The sequence below is a fragment of the Phascolarctos cinereus genome, unplaced genomic scaffold (genome assembly GCF_003287225.1).
Source record: "Phascolarctos cinereus isolate Bilbo 61053 unplaced genomic scaffold, phaCin_HiC Scaffold_2;HRSCAF=192, whole genome shotgun sequence".
Classification (NCBI taxonomy): Eukaryota; Metazoa; Chordata; class Mammalia; order Diprotodontia; family Phascolarctidae; genus Phascolarctos; species Phascolarctos cinereus.
Window position 1 is genome coordinate 148375356 of NW_027555625.1, and position 24483 is coordinate 148399838.

General features: G+C 38.7%; 1 protein-coding gene across 3 annotated transcripts in view; it reads left to right on the forward strand.

Annotated features, from left to right (window-relative positions):
• ACOXL (acyl-CoA oxidase like) overlaps positions 1-24483 on the forward strand; it is a 539860-nt gene that overhangs the window by 479047 nt on the left and 36330 nt on the right. For all 3 annotated transcript variants that reach the window (XM_078149677.1, XM_020987606.2, XM_020987628.2), the window contains one exon: positions 13858-13959. In XM_078149677.1, coding sequence (XP_078005803.1) covers positions 13858-13959 — 102 coding nt within the window. The remainder of the gene's footprint in view (positions 1-13857; positions 13960-24483) is intronic.

The window sequence follows — 24483 nt, forward strand, 5'->3', positions numbered from 1 at the left end:
ATTCTTGGACAGCTTTTGTTAAAATGTCCTTTACATTGAGCCTAAATCTACCTGTCTCCAGCTACCACCTGTTGCTTCCAGTGGCACCAAACACTAATCAGGTCCCTCTTCTAAATGAAAACTTGAAATAGCTACCATGTTTCTTCGAAGTTTTCTTGTCTCTAGATTTAACATCCTCATTCTTTCAGTCGTCCTCATCTGTCATTACCTGGGATCCCTTCACAATTGCCTCTCTTGGGAATTCTTCAATTTATGAGCATCTTACCTAAAATGTAATGCCACAAACCAAACACAGTTCTTCAGACAAAGTCCGACTAGAGCACAGAATGCAACAAAACCATTGCCTTGCCAGTCCAAACACTACTCTGCCTAATATTGCATTAGCTTTGTTGGCTCTCACATCACTGTTGGCCTCTATCTCCCCACTCCAATCCACCCTTCACCTAATCACCAATGTGATTTTCCTGAAGTATGGGCTCAACCATGTCACCCCTGCCCCTCAATAAACTCCAGAGTTTCTCCTATTATCTGCAGGACAGAGGTCCTTAACCTTGTTTCTGTCCTGGATTCCTTGGCCAGTCTGCTAAAACCTAAAACCTTAGAATGTTTTTAAGTGCATTTGATAAAATTAATAGGATTACAAAGGAAACCAATTATATTGAAATAAAGATATAATTTTTCTTATCTAAGTGTACCCCCTGAAATCTATCTATAAAACCCCTTAGGGGTCCATGGACTCCACGTTAAGAACTCTTGCACCTAGAATAGTATAAACTTCTCCATTTGGCATTTAAAGTTCTTTACAACTATTAGCTTTGTACATATTTGTGTGTGTGTGTGTGTGTGTGTGTGTGTGTGTATGTGTGTGTGTGTTTTGTACTTCACTGGAATGTAAAACTCCCTCAGGGAAATGAATTTTTTTTTCTTTCCTTTCTCCTCAGCTACTAGTGCCTGACACATAGTAGGCACTTAATAAACTTTTGTGGGTTGATCAATTAAAAAAAAATTTACATGAACTGTTGTGTTGCTGTGCTTCCCAGTTTTATATTTGGGAAGTTGATTTTTTGAACCCAAATATCACTTTATTACTATTAAATTCCATTTTTTTTTAGATCTGGCATATTATTCTAGCCTGTCTAGATTTTTTTTTGGTAGCCTGACTGATGTTAAGCATGTTAGCTAGCTCTCCTTCCTAGATTTGCATCACTGCAAATTTAATAAGTATTCTATTACTAGTATACCTTTACTATTACTATTATATTAGTATACCTATCACAAGTATACCTTTACTCAAAGCATTTTGTTCAGTCATTTTTCAGTTGTGTCAGATTCTTCATGACCCCATTTGGTGTTTTCTTGGCAAGATCCTGAAGTGGTTTGCCATTTCCTTCTCCAGCTCATTTTATAGATGAGGAAACTGAGGCAAACAGGGGTAAGTGACTTGCCAGGGACACACACACAATGTGTGAGACCAGATTTGAACTCAGGAAGATGCGTCTTCCTGACTTCAGGCCCAGCACTCTCTCCATTGTGACATCCTGACTCAAAACATAAAGAAAATATCCAATACCATGGATGGGGTCAAATATACTTCCCTGAGTCATATCATTAGAGATCCTCTTCCAAGTTAACAACTAGCCACTAGTGAATGCTCTTTGGACCTGAGCCTTTATTGAAATCTAGGTAAACTATGCCTACAGCATTTTTCTGATCTACCAGTCTAGTAATGTTGTCAAAAAAAGGAATCAGTTTAGTCTATTATGACCTATTCTTGATGAAGGCATGCTGACTCTTGGTTATCCCATTTCTTTTTCTAAATATTTCCTAACTGTACTTCTAATAATGCTTTATAAAATTTAGCTGGTAATCGAAGTCAAACTTAATGGCCTATAATTTCCAAACTCCCACTCCTCTACTTTTTTTTTTTTTAACAATCAGGACATTTGTCTTTTTGCATTCCTGCAGCACTCCTCTCATTCAGCGTAATCTTTTAGTGATCATGGAGTGTGATTCAACGTAACATGGTAGAGTGGAAAGAATACTGTGTTTAGAGTCAGGGTTCCTAGATTCAAAACCTTCTCTGCTACCTCCTACCCATTCAACCTTGGGCAAGTCATTTATATTCTCTGGGACTCAGTTTCCTCATTTGCTAAATGAAGGGCTTATACTAGGTGGCTTCTAAGGTCACTTCAAACTCTAAATTTACAAGAGATGAGTGGTTCTTTCTTCTGTCATTCATTGTCATCATCCTATCCAACATAGTATAGTTTTTTTTAAGTTTCATTTTACTGTATTTCCATTCCGCACTAATGTTAGCTCAGAGCTTATTTTGCACCACAATGCTCCTGACAATTCATATCCAGTTACCTGCCCTTTCTCCTATCTCCTAAATATGCCTTTTTGAAATCTAAGTTGGTTAGTGACTCTCCTGTATAGCCACTCTGGTGTCCTTAGATAATTCCAGTTTTTCAACTTCATCTGAAATGCTTCTTTGAGTGTCTAGAATTTCACCCTTGAGAAATTCCCATTCCTCCTGGTCTGGTCAAATGTGTGTTCTGGAATTTTGGGCTGTGGTATCCTACCCTTTTCTTTGACCCCTTTGACATCTACTTTCCCCAGTATAGACTACACCTCAGACTTTGTGCTGCTTTTCTCTGCTTCTCTCACAAATTTGAAGGTTGAATGTTCCTTTTGAATGAAAAATTCCCATCATTTCCTCCTCAAGAATCACTTTCTCTAATTTTCTACCTTGCTAAGAATTAGATCCAGAACAGGAATTCCTCTCATAGTCTGCTCTACTTTGTGAAGGATAAAATTATTACTAAGATAAGTCAAGAAATTATTAACTGCTCTGCTTGGGCAGAATATGTGCTCTAGCTCATAGAACAAGGAATTGAATTCCCCCATCACTACTACTTATCTCCATACCAATCTTGTGTTTTGTTATCTGAATTCATTTATTTCTTCCTTGTGTCCAGGTGGTCTAATATAAATATCGTTTTTGTTGAGAAGCAATCTGGTATCTTTAGACCACTGGATTTATAGTCAGGAAGGCCTGGGTTCAAATCCTGACTCAGACACTTACTAGATGAGTGACCCTTGACAAAGGATGGAAAAGTCTTCATGCCTTTCAGACTTAGTTTTTTCATCTATAAAATGAGAATAATACTACTAGTACCACTTCATTTTATAAAATGAGAATTATACTACTAGTATCACTTCACTCACAGGATTTTATAAGAATCAGATATGACAACATTCAAATACAACATTCTTTGTGAATCTTAAAGTTCTATGTAAATGTTATTACCATTACTAGAAGGAGCTTTGTTGATCATTGTCCAAATATTCTCTACCACGCTTCTCCCAAAGTATTTCCCAGATTTCCTCATATAGTATAATAAGCAATGTCCCTCTACCCACACCATCTCTTTTATTTATTAGGTCTTCATAGCCATATTCTAATTACAGGCCATGCCCCATCAAATCACAATCCAATTTGCTGCTTTTCATTAGAACCTGTATTTCACCTTGCTTCTTAGCCATACTTTGTACTTGTGTAGATGTATAGAATGATCGCTTTTGCAGAGACATGTGGATATCTCTCCAGCTCTTCTTATTCCTTTGCTATAGCTTCTCTCTGTAGTAACTGGGTAGCCATACTTTGGCAGGTTTTTCTTTTCCTCTCTCTTTTCAACCTAGAGCCTTTTTTATTAGATTTGAAAAACTCCAGTCAAATATATGTGTGTGTATATAAAATGTGTATACATGTATGTGTGTGTGTGTGTGTGTGTGTGTGTGTGTATTTTTCCCAGCCCTTGGCAAGTGCATTCCATCCCTAAGATACCATCAACTCTGTATTTTGAGGTGTGGTCTAGAAATGTAAATTTTTTTTCTCAAATAACAGTTTCTTAACAAGCTGTTCCCTCAGTATATCTGTTCTCTCTTCCAAGATACTTGCCTTCAGTCAGTATCAGTGATTTTTAAAAAACCCTACCTTGTTTCTAAAGTTTTCAGTTTCTTACTCACAACCTAATAATCATTAGCAACATTTTATAGATTCTTCCTGACAGTATCATTTGTCATTTGAATCACCAACTTGGGTAATAGTCATAAGGTATAACAAGTCTTGGGACATTCTATATCACATCTTGGATACATGCCCTTGGAAGACAGCAAACCTCTCTGTTATTAGTGTTAGGTTAACAAATAGCTGCCTCAGTACCTCTTCATCAGGGAGTCACAAGCCACCACGACTCAGTATCTCTTCCTCTGACCTTTATGGGATGATATCTCTCTTGATAACACCTATTGTTCCATATCATCATTTACAAAATTAACAGAATCTCTGAGTTGTACTGTATCTCAAAGGTCATCAACTCCAACCCATGCCAAAATATAAATACCTTTTAAATCCTCCCCAACAAATAGTCACTCAGCCTTTGCTTGAAGAACCTACTACCTTTCAAGGAAGCCCATTCCATTTTGAATAGATCTAATTGTTTTAAAAAAGTTTTTGAATGTGGCACTCCCTCTGATCTACTTTCCTAACTCTCATTTTCATTGGAAAGCTAGTTCTCCAAAAGACAGTTACTATACCCTCAGGGTTGTGGAGGGTAACCTTAAGGGTTTGAATTCCTACTTACTCATAAGCCACCACTGGTGTTCTTCTCACTAACAGTTAAACTTAATTAGCTTTTAAACAAAAGTATTTACCAAGATGGTATCTCAAGAATACTAGTTATAAAAATAGCACCCCAAAAAACGTGGGGTACATTTCCCAAAAATATATAAAAGTTTCAGGAGAAGAGTGAGCACAAACTTAAAAGTAAGAAGGCATATGTATAGTAAACACATGTGGGAAAAGGGCAACATGATCCTCAGTTACCAGAAGGCCTTTTCTGCTTTCATAAAATCCTCATGAAGTTCTACTTAGAGGTAGCTCTCTGCTGGGCTCCAAATGTTGGTGCTTTTGTAGAGTTATAGCTAATCAACCAATCAACAAGCTGGAGAGGAGGGGAGAAGGGAAGGGAATAAGTATTTAAATAGCACCTACTATGTACCAGGCATTGTGCTAAGCACCTTCTACAAATAGTATCTCTTTTGACCTGGGAGGTAGGTGCTATTATTACCCCCATTTTATAATTGAGCAAACTGAGGCAAAGTTAAATGACTTGCATAGAGTTACACAACTAGTAAGTAGCTGAGGCCAGATTTGCACTCAGGTCTTTCTGACTCAAGTCCCAGTGTTCTACCTACTGCACAAATTAGCTGCCTCAAGCATTTATTAAGGACTTACTGTATGCCAAACACTATGCTAAGCGCTAGAGAAGTAAAGGCAAAAGCAGGAACAAAAACAAAAACAAATCCATGGTCCCTGCTATTAAGGAGCCCATATTCTTCTGGGGAAGAGAATGTGAAAATAAGTACATATGTAATAGACTATTAGCTGAGTAGGAGAAGCAGAAGGCTTCCAGCAGATGGGTAAGATCTGAGCTGAGTCTTGAAGGAAGCCAAAGAAAGTTAGAGTTAGAGGTAGGGAGAGATAGTATTCCAGGTATGTGGGATAGCCACAACAAATGAATAGAGTTGGGTGATGGAGCATCTTGTTTGAGAAACACTTAGTAAGCTGATGTAGCTGTATTGTAGGGTATGTGGAAGGGAGTAGAGTGTAAGAGGACTAGAAAAGCAGGAAGGGGTCAGTCTGTGAAGGGCTTTAAATGCCAAATAGGCAATCAGAGCCACTGGAGTTTGAGTTGGAGGGGGAGGGCAGAGGTCCTAACATAGTCAGACCTGTACTTAAGGAAAATCACTGGCAACTGAAGGAATGATGGATTGGAACAGGGAGAGACCTGAGATAGGGAGACTAATTAGAAGGCTGTTCTGATATTCTAGACAAGAGATGATGAGGGCCTTCTCTCTGCCACAAAGGGTCATGCTCCTTGAAGGTGCCTTCGCTCAGGTGACTATCATTGGATGTGCTTGTCTCTTACTGACCTAGTCTCTTGATCCTAGCTGGATAAACTGTCTGCTACTGGTCCCACCCCCTAAAGAGTGATTCTCTCTCAGGGCCTTGAATCTAACTCCACTAGTTTACTGCTTGATGTTTAGTCTTTTTATACATAGACTCAAAGGTATGTCTGAATCTTTCAGCCAATCCTTTTTTTTTTTTGGTGGTATTATCTGCCTTTATCCAGTGGCCAAAACATATAATCCTCTCAAATTGATCAAGGACGTAGTCATACTTAGTTTATACTTTAACTGACTGATTCATTGATTACATTGATTGGGGTGTGGTAGAACCCCAACCCTATACTTACCTTGAGCTAAAATCTACCTCTTTGCTGTTTCCACCCATTGCTCAATGTTTCTGGGACAAACAAGCAATGTAAGTGTAATACTTCTTCCATGGGAAAGATCTTCAAATACTTGTAGACAGACATCATTCATTTCTCTCTCATTGCACTCCCTCCCCAAGGTTTCCCTAGTTTCTTAACTTGGAAGTTATTCTGGGGCTAGTGACTCTGCAATGCAAAGTGTGATCAAATTCATTTTCATCATCCTCTTTGCCCAGTCCTGATCTTCCGAGGCAACGTAATTAAAGAATTTCATTTAGTCACCAAAAAATTACGTCTCAAGTAAATGTTGAGGGAAGTTTACATTCACCAGGTTCTTGAACCCATTTACTGAGCTTCAGGATTAGAATTGTATTTATTGACTGCCTTTTTGCTCCATTCATCATCCTTGTAACTTCCTAGAGTAAAACATGCTTCCCAGTCACATAACCAGTTTCCTTATGCATGTTATCTCCCTCATTAGAATGTAAGCTCCCTAAAGGCAGGAATTATTCACTTTTGTATCATGCCTGGCAAGGTAGTAAGTTCTTAATAATTGCTTTTTCAGTCATTGTTAACACAGCAGATCTACCAATGCCCTGGAGGCCTCCCTCTGAAATTTCTACTGTTCAGTGTTAACACTCAAGCTGTCTCTTGCTAGGTAGCCAGCCCACCCCCTTTTCTGGCCATGTGTGGCCTTGAATAAAGCCTTTTGTACTCCCTTGCTGAATAAGTCATTCTTAGCAATGTGTTGCCCCCTAACTGGGGGCACAATGAGATTCAGTGAGGTACAGTGAGTGTAAGCTTAAATGTGATAAAGCATACCAAGTGCGCTTCAAACTTTGGAGGGCTACACAAATGTCAGTGGTTATCGCTACAATTGCTAGTGAAGAGAAATGCTGGGATTTGGGTCAAGAAGAGATCTGAGTCTGAATCCTATCTTCAACACTGGCTAACTGTGTGACCCCAGAACCAGTCAAAAAATTTGCCGAGCCTCAGTCTCCTCATCTGTAAAATTGGAATAGCAATGCCTAGAGTACTTACCTCAAAGGCTCATTGTGAGGGTCAAATGAAATGATGCAGGTAGGGTAATTTGCAAGCCTTGAAGTGTTCTATAAATGTCAGCTATCATTATCATTATTATTATTATTATTATTATTATTATTATTATTATTATTATTAATCTTGGCTGAAAGAATCCAATAAAATACTGGTCATAGAAGTTTCAACATTGGCAGTAGTTGCTGACAGGTACTCTCTCCCATTAGAGAAGACTCCCTCTGAAATACCTCTGATGCTAGCTAAGAGACCACAGGAAAAGCAGCAATGCCATCTTGGCCTAGAAAGTTATTCCTTACTCCCCTTCCATCAATCATTGCTTGGCAGCAGAAACCCCAAAGAACATGCTGTGCTGTGGAAAGGTTCACACTGAGTGTGAGGGATACACAAAGACGCCATTCTACAGCCAGCCTTACAGCTGGCCAAAAAGAGGAGAAGAGGGCTTTTCCTTCCTTGCTTATCTCAAAATTCAGAAGCACCCAGGAGCCCAGCAGCACTCCAAGTTCCCAGACTGCTCTGCTCGTGCAGTATTTTCAGTTTGCTTATAAAGACACACTGTTGTTGCCCTCTGAAGAGTTCTCTCTGTGCCTTACTTTGGTCCTGTCCAGGCTTTTGCTTTCAGACATATGGATTTCTTCCAAGTTCCTATTTCCAGGCATTCGAGACAGCCAGGATACTACCATGTCTAGGCCTCTCCCATGAGACCTAAAACACAGGATGCATCTGCGTCCTTGGGGTTTGGATGCCTAGGGCATATGCTGGCCCATGTATTTGATCTGCTGTGACCCCAAATTTTAGTCTTGAGGGTAAAGAAGCCCTGCTTGATCATAACCCTCTGGAAGCCATAAAGATGAAATGATTTCCTCTCACCATCCTGGGGTCTACCATGTCCAAAGGCAGCTGATGGATCCCAAAGAATCAACAGGAATAGCTGACCTTTGTCGCTATCTCCTCCTGCCCCCCCACCCCCAGACTTCTATTTGAGTTGTAAATTCTGACCATAAAGTTGTTAGAATGGGTCCTCCAGCTGCCACATTCTGTCATCATTGCCAGGAAGGGAAGCTTCTCAGACTGGAGAGTAGTTGGGCAGGTTGATTTTTAAATATGAGGACAATAACACATCTACATGTGGTTTAGAAATTTAATACATGAGGCATAAGAAATCGGATACTCCTAGTTGGGTAGGGGGGCAAAGAATGAGATTAAGGATACCTGGATTTTGGGATATACCTCACTGAGTAACCTATCCAACATTGTCTGCAAATCCTCTGGGGCAACTGCATCTTAGATTTTTAGCAAGTGAAGTGGACAAAATCAATGACTTGGTGGTAATACTTGTAGTGCACATTGCAAATGGCCATTTCTTTGCTTTGTGCTTGTCTGCATTTTCTTTTTTTTCTATTCCTTTCTTCCCTTCCTTCCCTCCCTTCTTTCTCTCACTTCTTCCTTCCTTCCTTTCCTTCCTTTCTTCCTTCTTAACCTTCCTTCCTTCCTTCCTTCCTTCCTTCCTTCCTTCCTTCCTTCCTTCCTTCCTTCCTTCCTTCCTTCCTTCCTTTTCTTCTTTTCTTCTTTCTTTCTTTCTTTCTTCCTTTCTTTCTTTCTTTCTTTCTTTCTTTCTTTCTTTCTTTCTTTCTTTCTTTCTTTCTTTCTTTTCTTCCTTTCTTCCTTTCTTCCTTTCTTTCCTTTCTTCATTTCTTCCTTTCTTTCCTTTCTTTCTTTGTTTCATTTTCTTTAAAATTGTAAAGCAAATATAATTTGCTAATGGTGACAGAAATACCTTAATCTAAGGGATAACGCCATTCCATCAATTTTGCAAGGCAATAATGCTACTCCCAAGAGGCTGAACTCTGAGGCTGAAAGGCAGAGTAGTTCATCACAATGAGAGAATTGGGTTGTTGCTGGGGGGGAAAGATCCTCTGATCATGCTGTTATTACTAGGCATTAATAAGCTGTGTTCATCTTATCTGACACTGGAGGCCTAACTTTTAGTCCTTTTGCAACATCTCTTTCTTTATTATGTAGCTCAGGGTCATGGAGAAACACAGCCCACTGGCTGTATAGAGCAGCAGGCAACCTCCTTCATGCTGGTTTTGGTCCCAGCAGGCTTATTCCCATGTGTCCTGCGGCTCTCCGCTACAATGGATGGAAAGACAATTACCTAGGTATCACTGAAGCTTGGTGGGACAAGAGCCTTGATGGGAATGTAGCAATGGAAGGATATGCATTCTGTTGAAAGGAAACTGATCTAGTAAAAGGGGTGTGTCAGGGTCCCCTGGCCTCTGACACAGACATGCCAGAAGCGGGGAGGGAATGTGAAGAGGGATTAGGAGAATTACAGATGGCCAGGCAGAAATGTCAGCTCAGGCATGTAGTAACATGGTAGTTGTAAGAGTTCTGGATTTGGAGGTAAAAGACCTGGGCTTGAATTCTAGGTCTGACACATTATAACCTAGGTAACTGTGGATGAGTAAGTTAATATCCCTGGGCCTCAGTTTTCTGGATGGACTGAGTGATCTCTAAGGTACCATCATTAGTCTGAACATGTGATTGTGGTTGCAGACATATTAGCTGGGTTTCTTTTCCTGTGTGTGTGTGTGTGTGTGTGTGTGTGTGTGTGAGAGAGAGAGAGAGAGAGAGAGAGAGAGAGAGAGAGAGAGAGAGAGAGATTGGGACTGGAGGGAGGGGAGAAGGGGATAGAGCTTGTACAAGAATACATATATAGTAGAGTACTCTTCTGGGGATCTTTGGACTACTAAAGCAGAATTCCCCGGCCATGAAGTTACCACTTTATACTTTGTTTTTCTCCTTGCATCCTCCACAGCTCTTCCTCTGTAGTATGAAGTCCAGTCTAGGCAGCTCGGTGACATAGTGGGTAGAGTACTTGCCTTCAGGTCAAGAAGATCTGAGTTTATACCAGATGTTTACCAGATATGTGACCCTGAGCAAATCACCCTCCCTCTCTGTGTTTTAGTTTCCTTATCTATAAAATGAGAGGGTTGGAACAGAGAGTCTATAAAGCCCCTTCTAACCTTAAATTTATGATCCTAAGGAATAGCAGTGCTAAAACTGTTGATTCCTATCAGCTAACTGCACCCAGCCCTAAATATTGGTCATCGTACTTTTCTCACCCAATAGCTATACCTACCACTACAGTGTAGCACTGCCTCCCCCAGAGTATTTTTAGGGAAGTAGCATCATGTGTTAAGAAAGTATAAATTTGTATAGAAACTTCTTAATATAAGGGTAACAGCATAATGAGCAACATTTGGGTAGAGATAAAAGGAGAAGCCAAAGTGATATTGCTTGGAAGTATATTACTGACCATGATACTTGATTAAGGGTGCTTGTTGTCCTCAAGTATTGGAATTCATAATAATAATGAAAAGAAACCCAGGCCATAGCTAACTATTACCCTATACTTTAAGAAATCCATTTCTTCTTTTTTTTTAAGATAGATATGATAGAAATATGGCTAAAAAGAGATGAGCAACCATAATAAAATAAATTAATTCTGACTTCATAATTGTGAGTAATCCTGATGAGAAAAGCATCTAATGAAGGCAATGTGCTTCCTGATGTGCTCAGCTTTAAAGTCATACACAAACACACACACACACATACACATACACACATAATGTGTGTATATATATATGTATGTATAATGGAAAAAAGAGCATACAACTAAGAATGAACTTTAAAAGTGGTTGAAACTTCCAAAAACAGTGTCAGGAAGTTAAAAGGCTTGAATGAGCTAAGTTTTATTTTTTTTTTTAACACAAAAGCCTTTTTTTTTTTAAAGCTGCATCATTGCTTAGGAAAGATGGGATAATTTTTATAAAAAACAGAGAGAAGGCAGAACAACTCAAATCTTAGTTTGTGTCCTTTTTCATCAAGGAAAATGATATACAAATTAGAAAGAGTAGGAAAAAATTCCTAAGAAGGAATTGATACCTAATATAAGGAAGGAGATAATAAAAGAGAACCTGACCACTTTCAAGTAAGTCAGGTATTTCAGGTTAAGGTGAATTGATTACATGGTACTGAAATAAATTGTGGCTATCAATACAGAATCACAATAGGTAATTTTTTGAGAAATCATGAAGTACCCAGAAAGGCTTTAGAAAATTGGAAACAAGAAAATATCCATGTGACAGCACAGTCTAGAGAACTGCTACTACTGTGTTTTACAACCTACTCCAAGGCAGTGGTCTTTTCTTTTCCAGCAAGCATGCACTTGGCTCACTGGTGCCCCCTACTGTTTTCTAGCAGCTACTACTGCCACTCTACAGGTGGTCGTTCAGGGAAAGGAATAAGCTTTTCTCTACTCATGTTTTCTAAAGATAAAGAGCCAACCATTTTTAGGCAATTCTTACAAGGGTTACTATAAAGCATTATAGGGAAACACATAAGAAGATTACCAAAACAAATGACAGGGGAAAGAGATATACATACAAATACACACATAAATATATACATATAATACATATGTACATAAATGTGTGTATTTATATACACACATATATCACATTTTCAAATATATGCATGCATACACATTCATATATGTTTTTTAATTAATCCCTGGGTCTATGGGGAACTCAGCCTAGTTCTTTCTTAGTTCCCTCTTCCTATTTCTTTCGAGCATATCTCTAGAGACAGTTGATCCACTACATCTTTGTGTTTCCCACAGTGCCTAGAATAATGTTATGCATGTAGCAGGTGCAGAACCAAAATGTGTCGAAGGAATATGGAGTTCACCCAAGGCCTAATACGTTCACAGAGCTGACTAAGCATTTACGTGATATTTTATCAGGGCATAGTACATTCCACAAATTCTTATCAGTTATTTCTACTACTCACTCTGTGGATCAGGCTAACACAAGTGAATGTTTCTTCTAGAAGGGTCAATTGTGACTTTTTTCATTTGTTTGGCACATTCACAGAGGGGTCATATTTAGGGTTGGAATCCTCCCTCGTTGGCTTACTCACTAAAGCAAATTGAGTCTGTTTCTGGATGTCTGATGTTATTCAGAATGATAACAATACGTCAGAAATTTAGCTTTCCACAAAATCCAATTCAAAATTCAAGTCACAAGATACTAAGTTCCTCCCTGTAGTGAGCACTGAGGGTACAAAGACAAAAGAGCTAGTTGTAGACTCAGCAGATACAGATTCAGATTCCATCTCTCACCCTCCCGACCTGTGTAACCTTGGGCAAATTGCTGAATCTCCCTGAGCCTCCATTTCCTCATCTATAAGATGAGGGGCCTGGACTGGATGACCTCCAAGCTCTCTTCCAGCTCTAAATCTAAAACCTAAAAACTAAAACAGCCTCTGCCCTCAAAGAGCTTACATTCTCCCAGAGAAGATGGAGGGTACTACATTACAGCATGCATGTAAAACGTCTAACTTTTGAGCCTAATGATCAGTAGAAGATATTGAGGCAACTGATGTGAAGATCATGTTCATGTAGCCCTGAATAAAACTTTGGGAACACAAAACATTTACCATAGCTTAATTCTTCTTTGAACCTGAAGACTTTTTATTAGCTGCTTTTCATTACAAAAGATCTCATCAAGCTGCCATGTATTATCAGTTGCTCCTTGGTGTTTCAGGAATCTTATATGGAAAAAAAACACATTAAAATAATTATATAAATGTTTTTCTGGTCGTGTGAATTCTTTGGTATAAAGAACTCCCAGCAAGGAAATTCCCTCATCAATCAGCTCTTACTCTGAAATTCATATTAGTGAATTATGTGGGGCACTGGAAGGTAAAGTGATTAGTCCAAGCTCATATAGTCAGGCTATGTCATAGGAAGGACTTGAAGAGAGGCCTTTCTGGTTTCAAGAACAGTTCTCTGTACATTAAACCAATAGTTTTTAGAACGTGGTTCAAGTACTAGGGGTCCCAGAGACCATTTCAGGAGATCTTGGAGGTCATTATTATTTTCAATATAATATTGTTTTAAACTTGAACAATATAAATATCAATAGATATAACCCACATAAACAAAAGCTTTTTGAGGGAAAATTCAATAATTTTTAAGAGTTTAAAGGGGTCTTGAGACCAAAAAGTCTGAGAACTTCTGTTCTTCATCAAGCTGCCTTAAACACAAATGCTATAAGTTATATTGTGGGGTGCTGTCTTTTATAAGGATCCATTCTGAGTGTGTCTGACAGAGATTACATTTGGTTTTATTGTTTGGTATATGGTCTTTGGTTATTCTATTTTTGGGGAAGAAATAAAGATGGTAGAAAAATATTTGACAATTATAAGTTTGTGATGGTTGTACATTAATATATAGTGAGTGTCCATTTTATGCCCAGTATTTTTTAGGAAAATATGATTTCTTTCATGTATTTTAAGAATTTCCTATTGTAAAAATCCCTTCTGGTTCCTTATAAAAGTGCTTCAAATTTCTTGATTTATTAATATGTATTATATTTTTCTTTCCCCCGTATAGTTTTGTCTTTTGTATGGAACCAAGTTGGTGTTCCAGGAGAGAGCATGGTACTTAGAGCATAAATACTTGACCCCAGCAAGCAGTGTGCAGATCAGAAGTCAGGTAAGGCTCTTTGCCATGGGGCAAGACAGGGTGTGGGTCATTAAGAATTGGCAGGACTTTGCTTTCTTAGTAAACAGTTCTTATCAAGCTGGTATCACTTGTCTCCTAAAGAATTTCAGTTCTTCTAGAATTTCACATGCATGCTGTTTTATTTTCTACTGCTATCGTGTTACATTTCAGACTTAAGATGACAAGGAAATGATTCATTGTTTTTGCCTGAACTCCCTGACATGAACTCTCCTTCCCTCTCCCTGCCATCTATGACTCCAAAAGGGCTTTTCTTGTGTTAACAGGAAAGAAAAAGAGAGAGAGAGAGAGAGAGAGAGAGAGAGAGAGAGAGAGAGAGAGAGAGAGAGAGAGAGAGAGAGAGAGAGAAGAAGGAAGGAAGGAAGGAAGGAAGGAAGGAAGGAAGGAAGGAAGGAAGGAAGGAAGGAAGGAAGGAAGGAAGGAAGGAAGGAAGGAAGGAAAGAAGGGAGGGAGAAGGAGAAAGAAAGAGAAACAGAAAGAAAGCTTTGTATATTCTTACAATGGGTATCACTACCTATATAGCCATATCAATCCATCAAATAGTTACATAAAATTGTGCTGGTAATTGCTTAACAATGGTCTCTCTGGAAGAAAAATGTATTCATAATACAATATTAAGTTTAATCTGCATTATTAACATTTTCCCCTTCACTTTCCTAAGGCTAGACAATCAACAAATCACAATAAATCAAGCCCTGGTTTGTAGCATTTGCTGATTTCTGAAATGTAAATACTTACACTGAAAATTTAATAACTGGGTCTCATGAGCCAATTTGAACTGGTTCCAGAACACTAGAGGTTATTTGTTGTTCAGTCACGTCCAACTCTTCATGACCCCGTTTGGGGTTTTCTTGGCAAAGTTACTGGAGTGGTTTGCCATTTCCTTTTCCAGATGAGGAAACTGAGGCATAAAAGGTTAAATGATTTGCCCAGGGTCACACAGATAGTAAATATCTGAGACTAGATTTGAATTCAGGTCTTACTGAATCCAGGTCTGGCACTCTATCCATTGTGCCACCATTGTGCCCTTTTTTTCTTTCTTTCTTTCTTTTTTTTTGATTAATTAATGTAGTTTTAGTTTTCAACATTCATTTTTATAAGATTTTGAGTTCCAAATTTTCTCCCCCTCCCTCTCGTCTCCTCTCCCCAAAATGGCATGCAATCTGATATAGGCTATACATGTATGAACTCTCTGACATGAACATATTCATATTCAATGAACATATACATATTCAATGTATAATCATATTAAGCATATTTCTACATTACTCATGTTGTGAAAGAAAAATCAGAACAAAAGGGAAAAGCCCCAAGAAAGAAAAAACAAACAAATAAAAAAAGGGGAAATAGTATGCTTTGATCTGCATTCAGACTCCATAGTTCTTTCTCTGGATGTAGATAGCATTTTCCATCATGAGTCTTTTGGAATTATCTTAGGTCATTGCATTGCTGAGAACAGCTACGTCTATCAAAGTTGGTCATTGCACAATGTTCTAGCTGTACTTTTCAGGGGAAATAAATATAGCTTTTCCCCACAAAAAAAAGTTGGCCTGGTCTGTGAGATTCCCAAAGCAGGAGAAAGGCTAGACTATTTGAATAAGCCAGAAAAATCAAGGACCACAAAAGAGGGACTATACTATACTATACATATTATACACTATATACTGTATAGATATGTGTATATTATACTTACTATAGGGAATTCTTTGCTAGAGTAGAGTATGTGACTGTGAAATGACAGTAAGTGTATACATATATATGTATATGTATATATATGCGCACATATAATTGGTGTATAAGTATATAATTACACATGTATGCATATACCTATATACACACATTTAGCACTTAATACTTTTCAGAACATATATACATATATATAGCAGCTCAGGAATGTTATGGATTTGGAATCAGAAGACTCAACTCAGAATTCTGGTCCTGCCATTTTATTAGCTGTTCTGTCTTGACCAGATCACTTAACTTCTCTGTGCTTCAGTTACCTCATCTGTAAAATGGACATGATAATGCTCCCTGCACTCTTTACTTTAAAGTACTTCTGTGACTCACATTTGTAAATTGGACAGTTCCACAAGGATGTCAGCTGTCATTAGTTCTCCCAAGCACTCTACAAAATTAGGAGGGAAGGGATTATTGTTTTCCTTTTTCAAAAAACTGAGGTTAAGTGACTCACCCAAAGTCACATAGCTAATAAGTAACAGCCACGGCTAGAATCTCAGTCTCCTGACCACAAGTGGATTTTAGATTCGTCTAGAAGCTGGATTGATTTTTCAGTTTCCTTAGCTTTCTACTTGGCACACTGACATCTTAATTAGTAAAGAGTACCTCAAGTCCCTGAAAGTGTTCCTAAGATTACAGGAGCAGTGACTCTGGGTAAGTCAATTAACCCCAATTGCCTTGCCAAAAAATAAAAAAGAGAACAAGATTACAGGAGCAAATGGAGAGCAGGAAGGGCCTTTGAGAACATCTGTCCTAGCCCCTTGATTCACAGGTATAAAAATTGGAGCCCAGAGCTATGATATGACTTGGTCCTGGTCACAGAGGTAACTAGTGAGGAAGTAACAGAGCCAGTATTAAAAAACAGATTTTTTTTTTGCTCCAGACCCAGTGTTTTTTTTTTTAAATTATCATTGTGAAGGCCTCACACTACACACCATAAAGCCCTGCCTGGCTTAATATATGAAAAGTCATGTGAGTAAACATTTATTAAATAGAGATAATTCATAAATATGCACCAATAGAATTCTACCACATCAAGAAATCTTTAAAAGAATACAAAACAGTGCAGTGGATAGAGCACTGACCCTGGAGTCAGGAGGACCTGAGTTCAAATCTGGCCTCAGATATAACACTCACTAGCTGTGTGACTCTGGGCAAGTCACTTAACCCCAATTACCTCACCAAAAAAACCCTACAAAAAACACAAAACAAATGACAACTAGAAATTCAAGGTGACACACTATTGAAGGGTCAAAGATATGTTGGTCTTGTGATACAAGTAGGGGCATGCTAGAGGCAGCTGTATTGCTTGAAAGACCATTGTTAAATTTTCAGTGTGAGCATTTATACCTTGGAAATTGGTAATTGATATAAATCAAGGTTTAGTTTATTGTTTGGTTGGTTGTCTATACTTAAGAAAGTGTAAAAATATGGATTAACCATAAAAATGTGTGTGTATCTATATACAGTATATGTGTATGTATGTATATGTATGTATGTATGTATGTATTGTGTGTGTATGTGTGTGTGTATTTCTTCCTCCTGAAAAACCTGGTTGTTTAACATTTAACAGCACACTTCTGGACATAGGGCAATAAAAGATAACTTCTCTTAGAAGGTGAAATTGTGTGCTGCAGAGAGTACTGAATTTGAAGTGAGAAGACCTAAGCTCAAATCTTAACTGAGTACCTTACTATTTGTGTAACATCAGGCAAATAACTTTGCTCTGCTGTGCTTCCATGGTTCTTCATTTGTAAAATGGGGGTGGGTGGGTGGTCAGATGAAATGATCTCCATTTGTGAGTAATTAGACCTCAGCTATAACTTCTCCCTCATCTTAGTTACTTACTTAGCTTAGTGGTGAGGGAGACCCTAACAGTAGTCTGAGAGTAATCTGCATCCACTAATATCCAGCATTGCTCTTACCTCTCCTGAGCAGCTACACATACTTTATGCCCTCGGATCACTCCCTAAGACTACCTTCTTTTATTGTATCTGTGGAAGGAAGACGATTCTTTCTGAATTCCTTGTCTTTGGCTCACTAAGCTACTAATCAATAATATACCAACCCACTGAAGCGATTATTGGTTTACCTGTTCCTGATACACAGCTTAGTCAGCAACACTGTTAGAAAAATGAGGTGATCTGCTCCTTTCATATTTCAATGTACCTCATAACTATTTCTGGGATGCCATCAGGAGCAAAATTATATGAAGATTCCAGGGTTGTTCGTTATATGGAAAAAAGTAGTATATTGGATGGAGCATTGACTTTGGAGTCAGGGAAATCTGGGTTCAAATACTGCCTGAGACATTTACTAGCTATATGACCCTGGATGAGTCACTTAACCTCTGTCTCAGTTTCCTCATCCATAAAGGAGGAGTTTGGAATTGTAACCTCTTAATTCCCTTCCAGCTCTAAATTTATATCCTATGATCTCATGTGCTTTTATAATAATGTATAAAGAGATCTTTTATTTTTTGTTCCTAGATAATTCAGTGTATATGTATTCACAAATTTCCAGTGTTCAATAATTAAGCCATTATTATTGACTTCACTTGCCAGAGACATGCCTATAATACATGCTACCAGGGAGGCTGAAACTTGTGGATTGCTTGGGCTCAGGAGTTCTGAGTTGCAGTGAAGCTAATGCAAATTGGGTGGCCATACTACGTCTGGTAGTAGTGTGGTAAGCCCCTGAAAGCAGGAGACCCCTGTGCTGCCTAAGGAGGGACAAACTGAACCAGGTCAGAAATAAAGCAGGTCAAAGCTTCCATGCTGATAAGCAGAGGAATTGTCCTAATTTGGAATTTTATTTCCATTTTAGGAATTGGGGAATTAAGTGTCACAGGAAGGGAATGGGTAGGGTGAAGCACAATCGCATATACAAATGATGTAGGCATAAAAAAATACCTGTGTGGTGCACTAGATTTGGAGTTAAAACAACTGGAGATGTTTACCTTGGAGAAGAGAAAACTCAGTGGGGATATGATAGCTGTCTTCAAGTATCTGAAATGCTCTCATGTGAAGGAAGGATTTGTTTTGTTCTATTTGTCCCTGTGGGGCAAAACTAGGACAAATATGGGTGGGAGCTGCAAGGGGATTCATTTAGATTTCATTTCCGGGAGGAAGAAATGTCCTAACAATGAGGTCATTCAAAAGAGAAATGGGTTCTGCTGAGTTGAGAGGGGCTAGTGGGCTCTCCTTAGAGGAGGTCTTCAAGCAAAGGCTGATTGATGCCTGATCAGGGTGTTAAAGTGGGCATTCTTTTGGAAGTAGGGGTTAGGCTGGATGGCTGCTGAGTGACCTTCCAGCTCTGAAATTCTGTAAGTCTGTGTGGCCTGGGTTCAACTCCATGCCCTGATATTTACTACCTATATATTTTTTGAGGCAATCGGGGTAAAATGACTTCCCTGGGGTCACACAGCTAATAAGTATCTGAAGCCGGATTTGAACTCAGGTCCTCCTGACTCCAGCATGGTGCTCTATCCTAACTGCCCTATTTACTACCTATATGACCATAGGCAAGGCACACCCCTTTGAGCCTCAGTTGCCTCATCTACGAAAAGAAAAGGTTGGACTAAATGTTATCCAAGGTTGACTCCAGCTCTGAATTAATCACCCACGTGAAGAATTTAAAAAAAAAAAAGGACCCAGGCAGCTAGATGGTACAGTGGATAGAGCACTGGTTCTGGATTCAGGAAGACTTGAGTTCAAATCTGGCCTCAGACACTTGACACTTACTAGCTGTGTGACCCTGGGTAAGTCATTTTACCCCATTGCCTCACAAAAAGAAAGAAAAGAACCTTATAGTAAGCAGACTGCACACTTCAGTAATATTGCTTATGTTCACTAAATTATACATTCATCTTTTCTTTTTTAAATTTATTTTATTTTTAATTTATGAGATTAAACAAGCCTTTCTATCTTTTCAATATTTATTTTAAAGTCTCAAATTAGTGGCACAAGTTCAAATAATTAACTGGTCTTGATTCCATAGCCCTATTTAAAACCAGCACTTAAAGTCACTTTTAGTTGAGCATTTAGTAGCCTCATTTCTTATCAAAGGATTTATTTCCTGAAATTTGATACTACAGCTGTCCAAGTTCTCTAGTCAGTTACAGGTCAACATTTGAACAGTGGTTCTTAGCTATGTGTCAGAAAGCAAGTTCATTGTATTTAGATGGTGATAAGAATTTGAGACATGTAGCTTGTTGACATCTGGTGGCATCCTGACATTCCCATGTGTCTACTGAGATGCACAGCCCAAATAGGATTTGGAGGTCAAATTAAAATATCCAATGCACATCCTGAAAATAAACTTGATAAAATGTTAAAAATTGGTTTTATTCCCCACCCCCATTACCCCACCCTCCCCAAGAATCAGTTGATTTTAAAAGACAGATAAGAATGAAATTGAAGAAGGTAAGGGAGGGCTGTTCTCCCTTCACGGTATTGTTACCATGAAATTGTGTGTGTGTACAGTGACTCTCAAATTCCTTCCAAATTGTTTTGATTACTGTCGACAAGCACTTGCAGGAGAGGATTGTTGAATGTTTGGGCCCAGTGAAGCTGTTCTTGCAGAAATGGAAGCTCACTGTTGGCCATGAATGTTGCCCTGGGATGAAGCAGAGACATAAAGTACACCAGCTTGGAATCTTTATTGTATAGCTCAATGGAAAGATGCACAAAATGTGTAAATAGAGTACCACATGTTACCAAAGAAGACCTGGGTGAGAGCAGTGGCACAAAAACATCATCAGGAACGTGAATGATCTTAAGAAATGAAGCAGAACCAGGAGAACAACTTATACTATAACATCAGTTTTGTAAAAATGAACAGTTCTGAAAGACTTCAGAATTCTGATCAATACAATGATTAATCCTGATGCCAGAGAACAAATAGTGTTCCTTCCTTCCTTTCTTCCTTCTTCCCTTCTCCTTCCTTCCTTCCTTCCTTTTTTTCCCTCCTTTCCTTCCTCCCTCCCTTCCTTCTTTCCCTTGCTTTCCTCTTTCCCTTCCCTTTCTTCTTCCTTCCTTTCCCCTCCTTCCCTCCTATTATATCCTATAATTTCACCAAATGGGCTGGGAGAGAGAGGGAACTCAACTGATCAGGAGTCCCCTGACCAATCTTTCCCACTACAATGCTTTTTATGTATTAGCTTATTTGAGCCTCACAACAACCCTATGATACAGGTACTGCAGGTATTAATATCCCCATTTTACAGCTGATAAAATTGAGATCCAAAGAAGATAAAGGATTTGGCTATGTTCACACAGCAAGTAAGTTTCTGAAGTAGAGTTCAAACTCCAAGTCCCCTACTCTATCTACTACACTACATTTCCGCTGAATATACCTTAGTGATACTGTATTGGAAAGGAGGACTGGGAATCATTAAGAGCTAGTTAAGCCTCATGCTATTCAAATACCCCAGCTGCATATACATGACTCCAAAATGACTAGTCACCCTTTTCAGATTAGGCAAACCATTAGTCAATTATAGAAAAAAAAATTTTAAATCAATCAAATCAGTTGATTGGTTAGTCAGGTAGGACTATAGTCATGACAACTCTGATTTATCATCTTGGGGGAAGCAATTTGGAACAATAAGAGGCATAAATTATGGCCAGCTGAACTATGAGAAGTCAAAATTCTGTTTACATGATTTTAATCTCAAGCAATATATTGCTTTCATTTGCTCGTTTGAAGTCTGGGCAGAATTCAAGTAAAGACTTTACCTGATTAGATAATGACTAATTAGAAGGAATAAGACAATCAAAAGAGAGCGATATAGAATGTATGCCCCTTCCTATAGGGACTGTTTCTCATTTGTCTTTGCATGCTTAGTACTTAGCATGATGCCTTACACAAAATAGTTCCTTGATAAATGTTTATTGGATTAGAGTCAATTAGAAAGCTGGTACCAGAACAGTTTGTCTATTATATTAGTAACCTAATGACAACAAGGATGCTCCATCCCTTTGAATTATAATTTTGAAAAATAAAAAGGATTTATACAACTTTGACAGGAACATTCAGGCCTTTCACTGTGTGCAAGCTTCTATCATTGGCTATCCTCCATGCTGTGTTGAAATGTATCTTTTTATATGGACTCTCTGGTTTTCTATCACTATGTTTTCTTTATTCCTAAACCACCTGGATTGAGTCAATGCAACAGATGTTCAGGCACCCTGAATGGAATTCACCATCAACTGAATGATGAGCCATTAGTTATAGTATATTTAAAATATTCATTGGAGTGGGGAGGAGGGCCATCTTGTCCAATCTTACCTGGCACTAGCAAGCATTTGCATTCAATTGTAGGCAACTCTGAGAAAAGGTCTATGGGATATCCCTTCCTCTTGTGAAGTGATAAGAGGACTCCTTATTTAATTCAGCTTAATGAGTTATCAGATGATATAATAGGAAAGTCAGTACAGAATAAAATCTTCTAAACTTCTAACATCAACTCAGGTGGTGCAAAGAAATAAAGTTCATAGTTGATTGGTATCTTCACTGAGCTAGAAGATGTTACCGGGCCAGCATTTAGGTGAAATAGGTAGGGAATATAAATAAGCCAAATTAAATAATCTTTCTTTGAAACATCTCTGTAGTGTGTTCTCTTAAAAAATAAACTTTATGAGACAAATTATTCTCAACCTTCATTTTGTACATCTCCCAGAACATTGGCCATTAAATAGAATGAGAATATTCCCTAAATGGAAATTTTCCTCTCAATCCTATAGTCCAAAAGTTTATCATGAAGAGAATTTCAAAGCAGACATGCAAGCTGTAAAACACTGTAGTTCCCAGCTTTTGCAGGATTTAGAAGAAGAAATCTTAGAAATCAACTAACCTAATCTCCTAATTTTACAGATGTGGAAACCAAGTCCCAGAAAAGGCAAATGACCCACCAAAGGTCACACATCCAATAAGCAGCAAAACTGGGACAAGAGCCCAGGTCTTCTGAGGCCCACCCACCCTTCCAGGCTGCCTCTAGAAAGTGGTCCCTGCATATCATGCTACCAAGAATGGAAAAATCTCCTTCCCTCCCTCTCATCCTTCTCTGCCTCTAGCCAAGACTGTACCTCAGTGACATGAAATGCATTGTTAAACTAATAAATGCAGGTCAGCCAGCTGAGGTTAAGAAAATATATGTCAGATTTGGTTTCTTCAGTTTGGCCAGTGGGAAGGACCCCAAGGTCATTGCCCCCACAAATCCAGGTTTTCCTCATGGCAGCCACCTGGGCAACTCTAATCCTTTATCCAACAGTGTAGCTTTGTGTGACTGGAAGGGTGATCCTTGTATCATTTTCTGAATTTCCTTAATTGAAGAATAACTTGTTATGACCCATATGGGACAGAGTTATTTGTTTAGCTCAATATAAGCCTCAGAGTTCATTTGGCAGCTGTATTATACTGTGATTTGTGAGGAGGGGCAGGGTAAGAAGGTCCTTAGGAAGCTAGGTAATTATGATTTCCCTTTCCTAGTACCCTCAGTTTGTCCCCTGTCCCTAGCATATTGTGAAATTTTCCTGCCTATGAAAATTTTATGGTATACTAGAAACAGAGGAATAAGCATTTCTATAGCACCTGCTATGTGCCAGACACTGTGTGGAGTGCTTTACCTCATTTGGTAAAAGCACGATACTCCATGCTAAGAGCTATAGGTAGGAATTCTTTTATCTAAGTTTGAGAGAGTTGGGTGGGTTCATACCACAGTGCCACAGAGGACAGTTTAGGTACTGGTTTAGTCACTTTCTGAGAGGAGGCAGGCTCCTTTCCCCCCGAGAGTCTGACTTATGCCTCTATGAGAATTATAGGGAATTATAGGGAAAGGTAGGCCCCAAAGTAGAGACCCCACAGAGAAAGAATGCTGGGGGTAGCAGTCCAAGTCTTGGTGATGAAGGAGAGTCATGTTGCACAGTGTAAGCCAACAGAATTACAAGGTGTAAGGCTCAAAGGCAGTAGCCAGCCATCCCCAGACAAAGGCAGGGAGGATATGTGCCCCCACCAAGTTGGTGGGCATTAGTTATGGTAACTGTGGAGAGCCCCATTCATGATAACGAGTTATGGTTCTGCCCTCACTCACAAATGCTGAGTTCAGAAAAATACACTTCTCAGAGGGAGATCATTTGATTTTTTTTCTTTTTTTTGGGGCAGCTAGGTAGTACAGTGGATAGAAAGTTCAAATCTGGCTTCAAACACTTACTAGGCTATATGACCCTGGGCAAGTCACTTAACCCTGTTTGCCTCGTTTTTGTCATCTATAAAATGAATTGGAGAAGGAAATGGCAAACCACTCCAGTATCCTTGCTGAGAAAATCCCAAATGAAGAATTGGGCAAGACTGAAATAACTCAACAAAAAGTTGAGTTTTTGTATGTTTTGAGCATGTTCGATTCAAAGCATCTGCCATAACAGAAAGGACAATTTGTACGTGTAAGTAACTACATTCAACTAAAAAGACATTCAGTAAAATGTCAAATAAGAAAGATAGGGAGGATGCAGCCAAAGCAACAGAGTAGAAGGGTGATTGATGTAGTAGAAATAGTGCTGCATTAAGAATCAAGAGATCTGGATTCAAATCCCACTTCTTACACTTAAGTTATATGACTATGGACAAGTCATTTCACTTCCAAGTTTTACTTTCCTTTCCTGTAAAATGGAGATAATGGTAACTCTTGTATTAATTATCCTACCTTTGTTTCCCCGTTCTTTTGCTGTATGGATTTCTGGGCCTCTCTTTCAAGTAGTCATG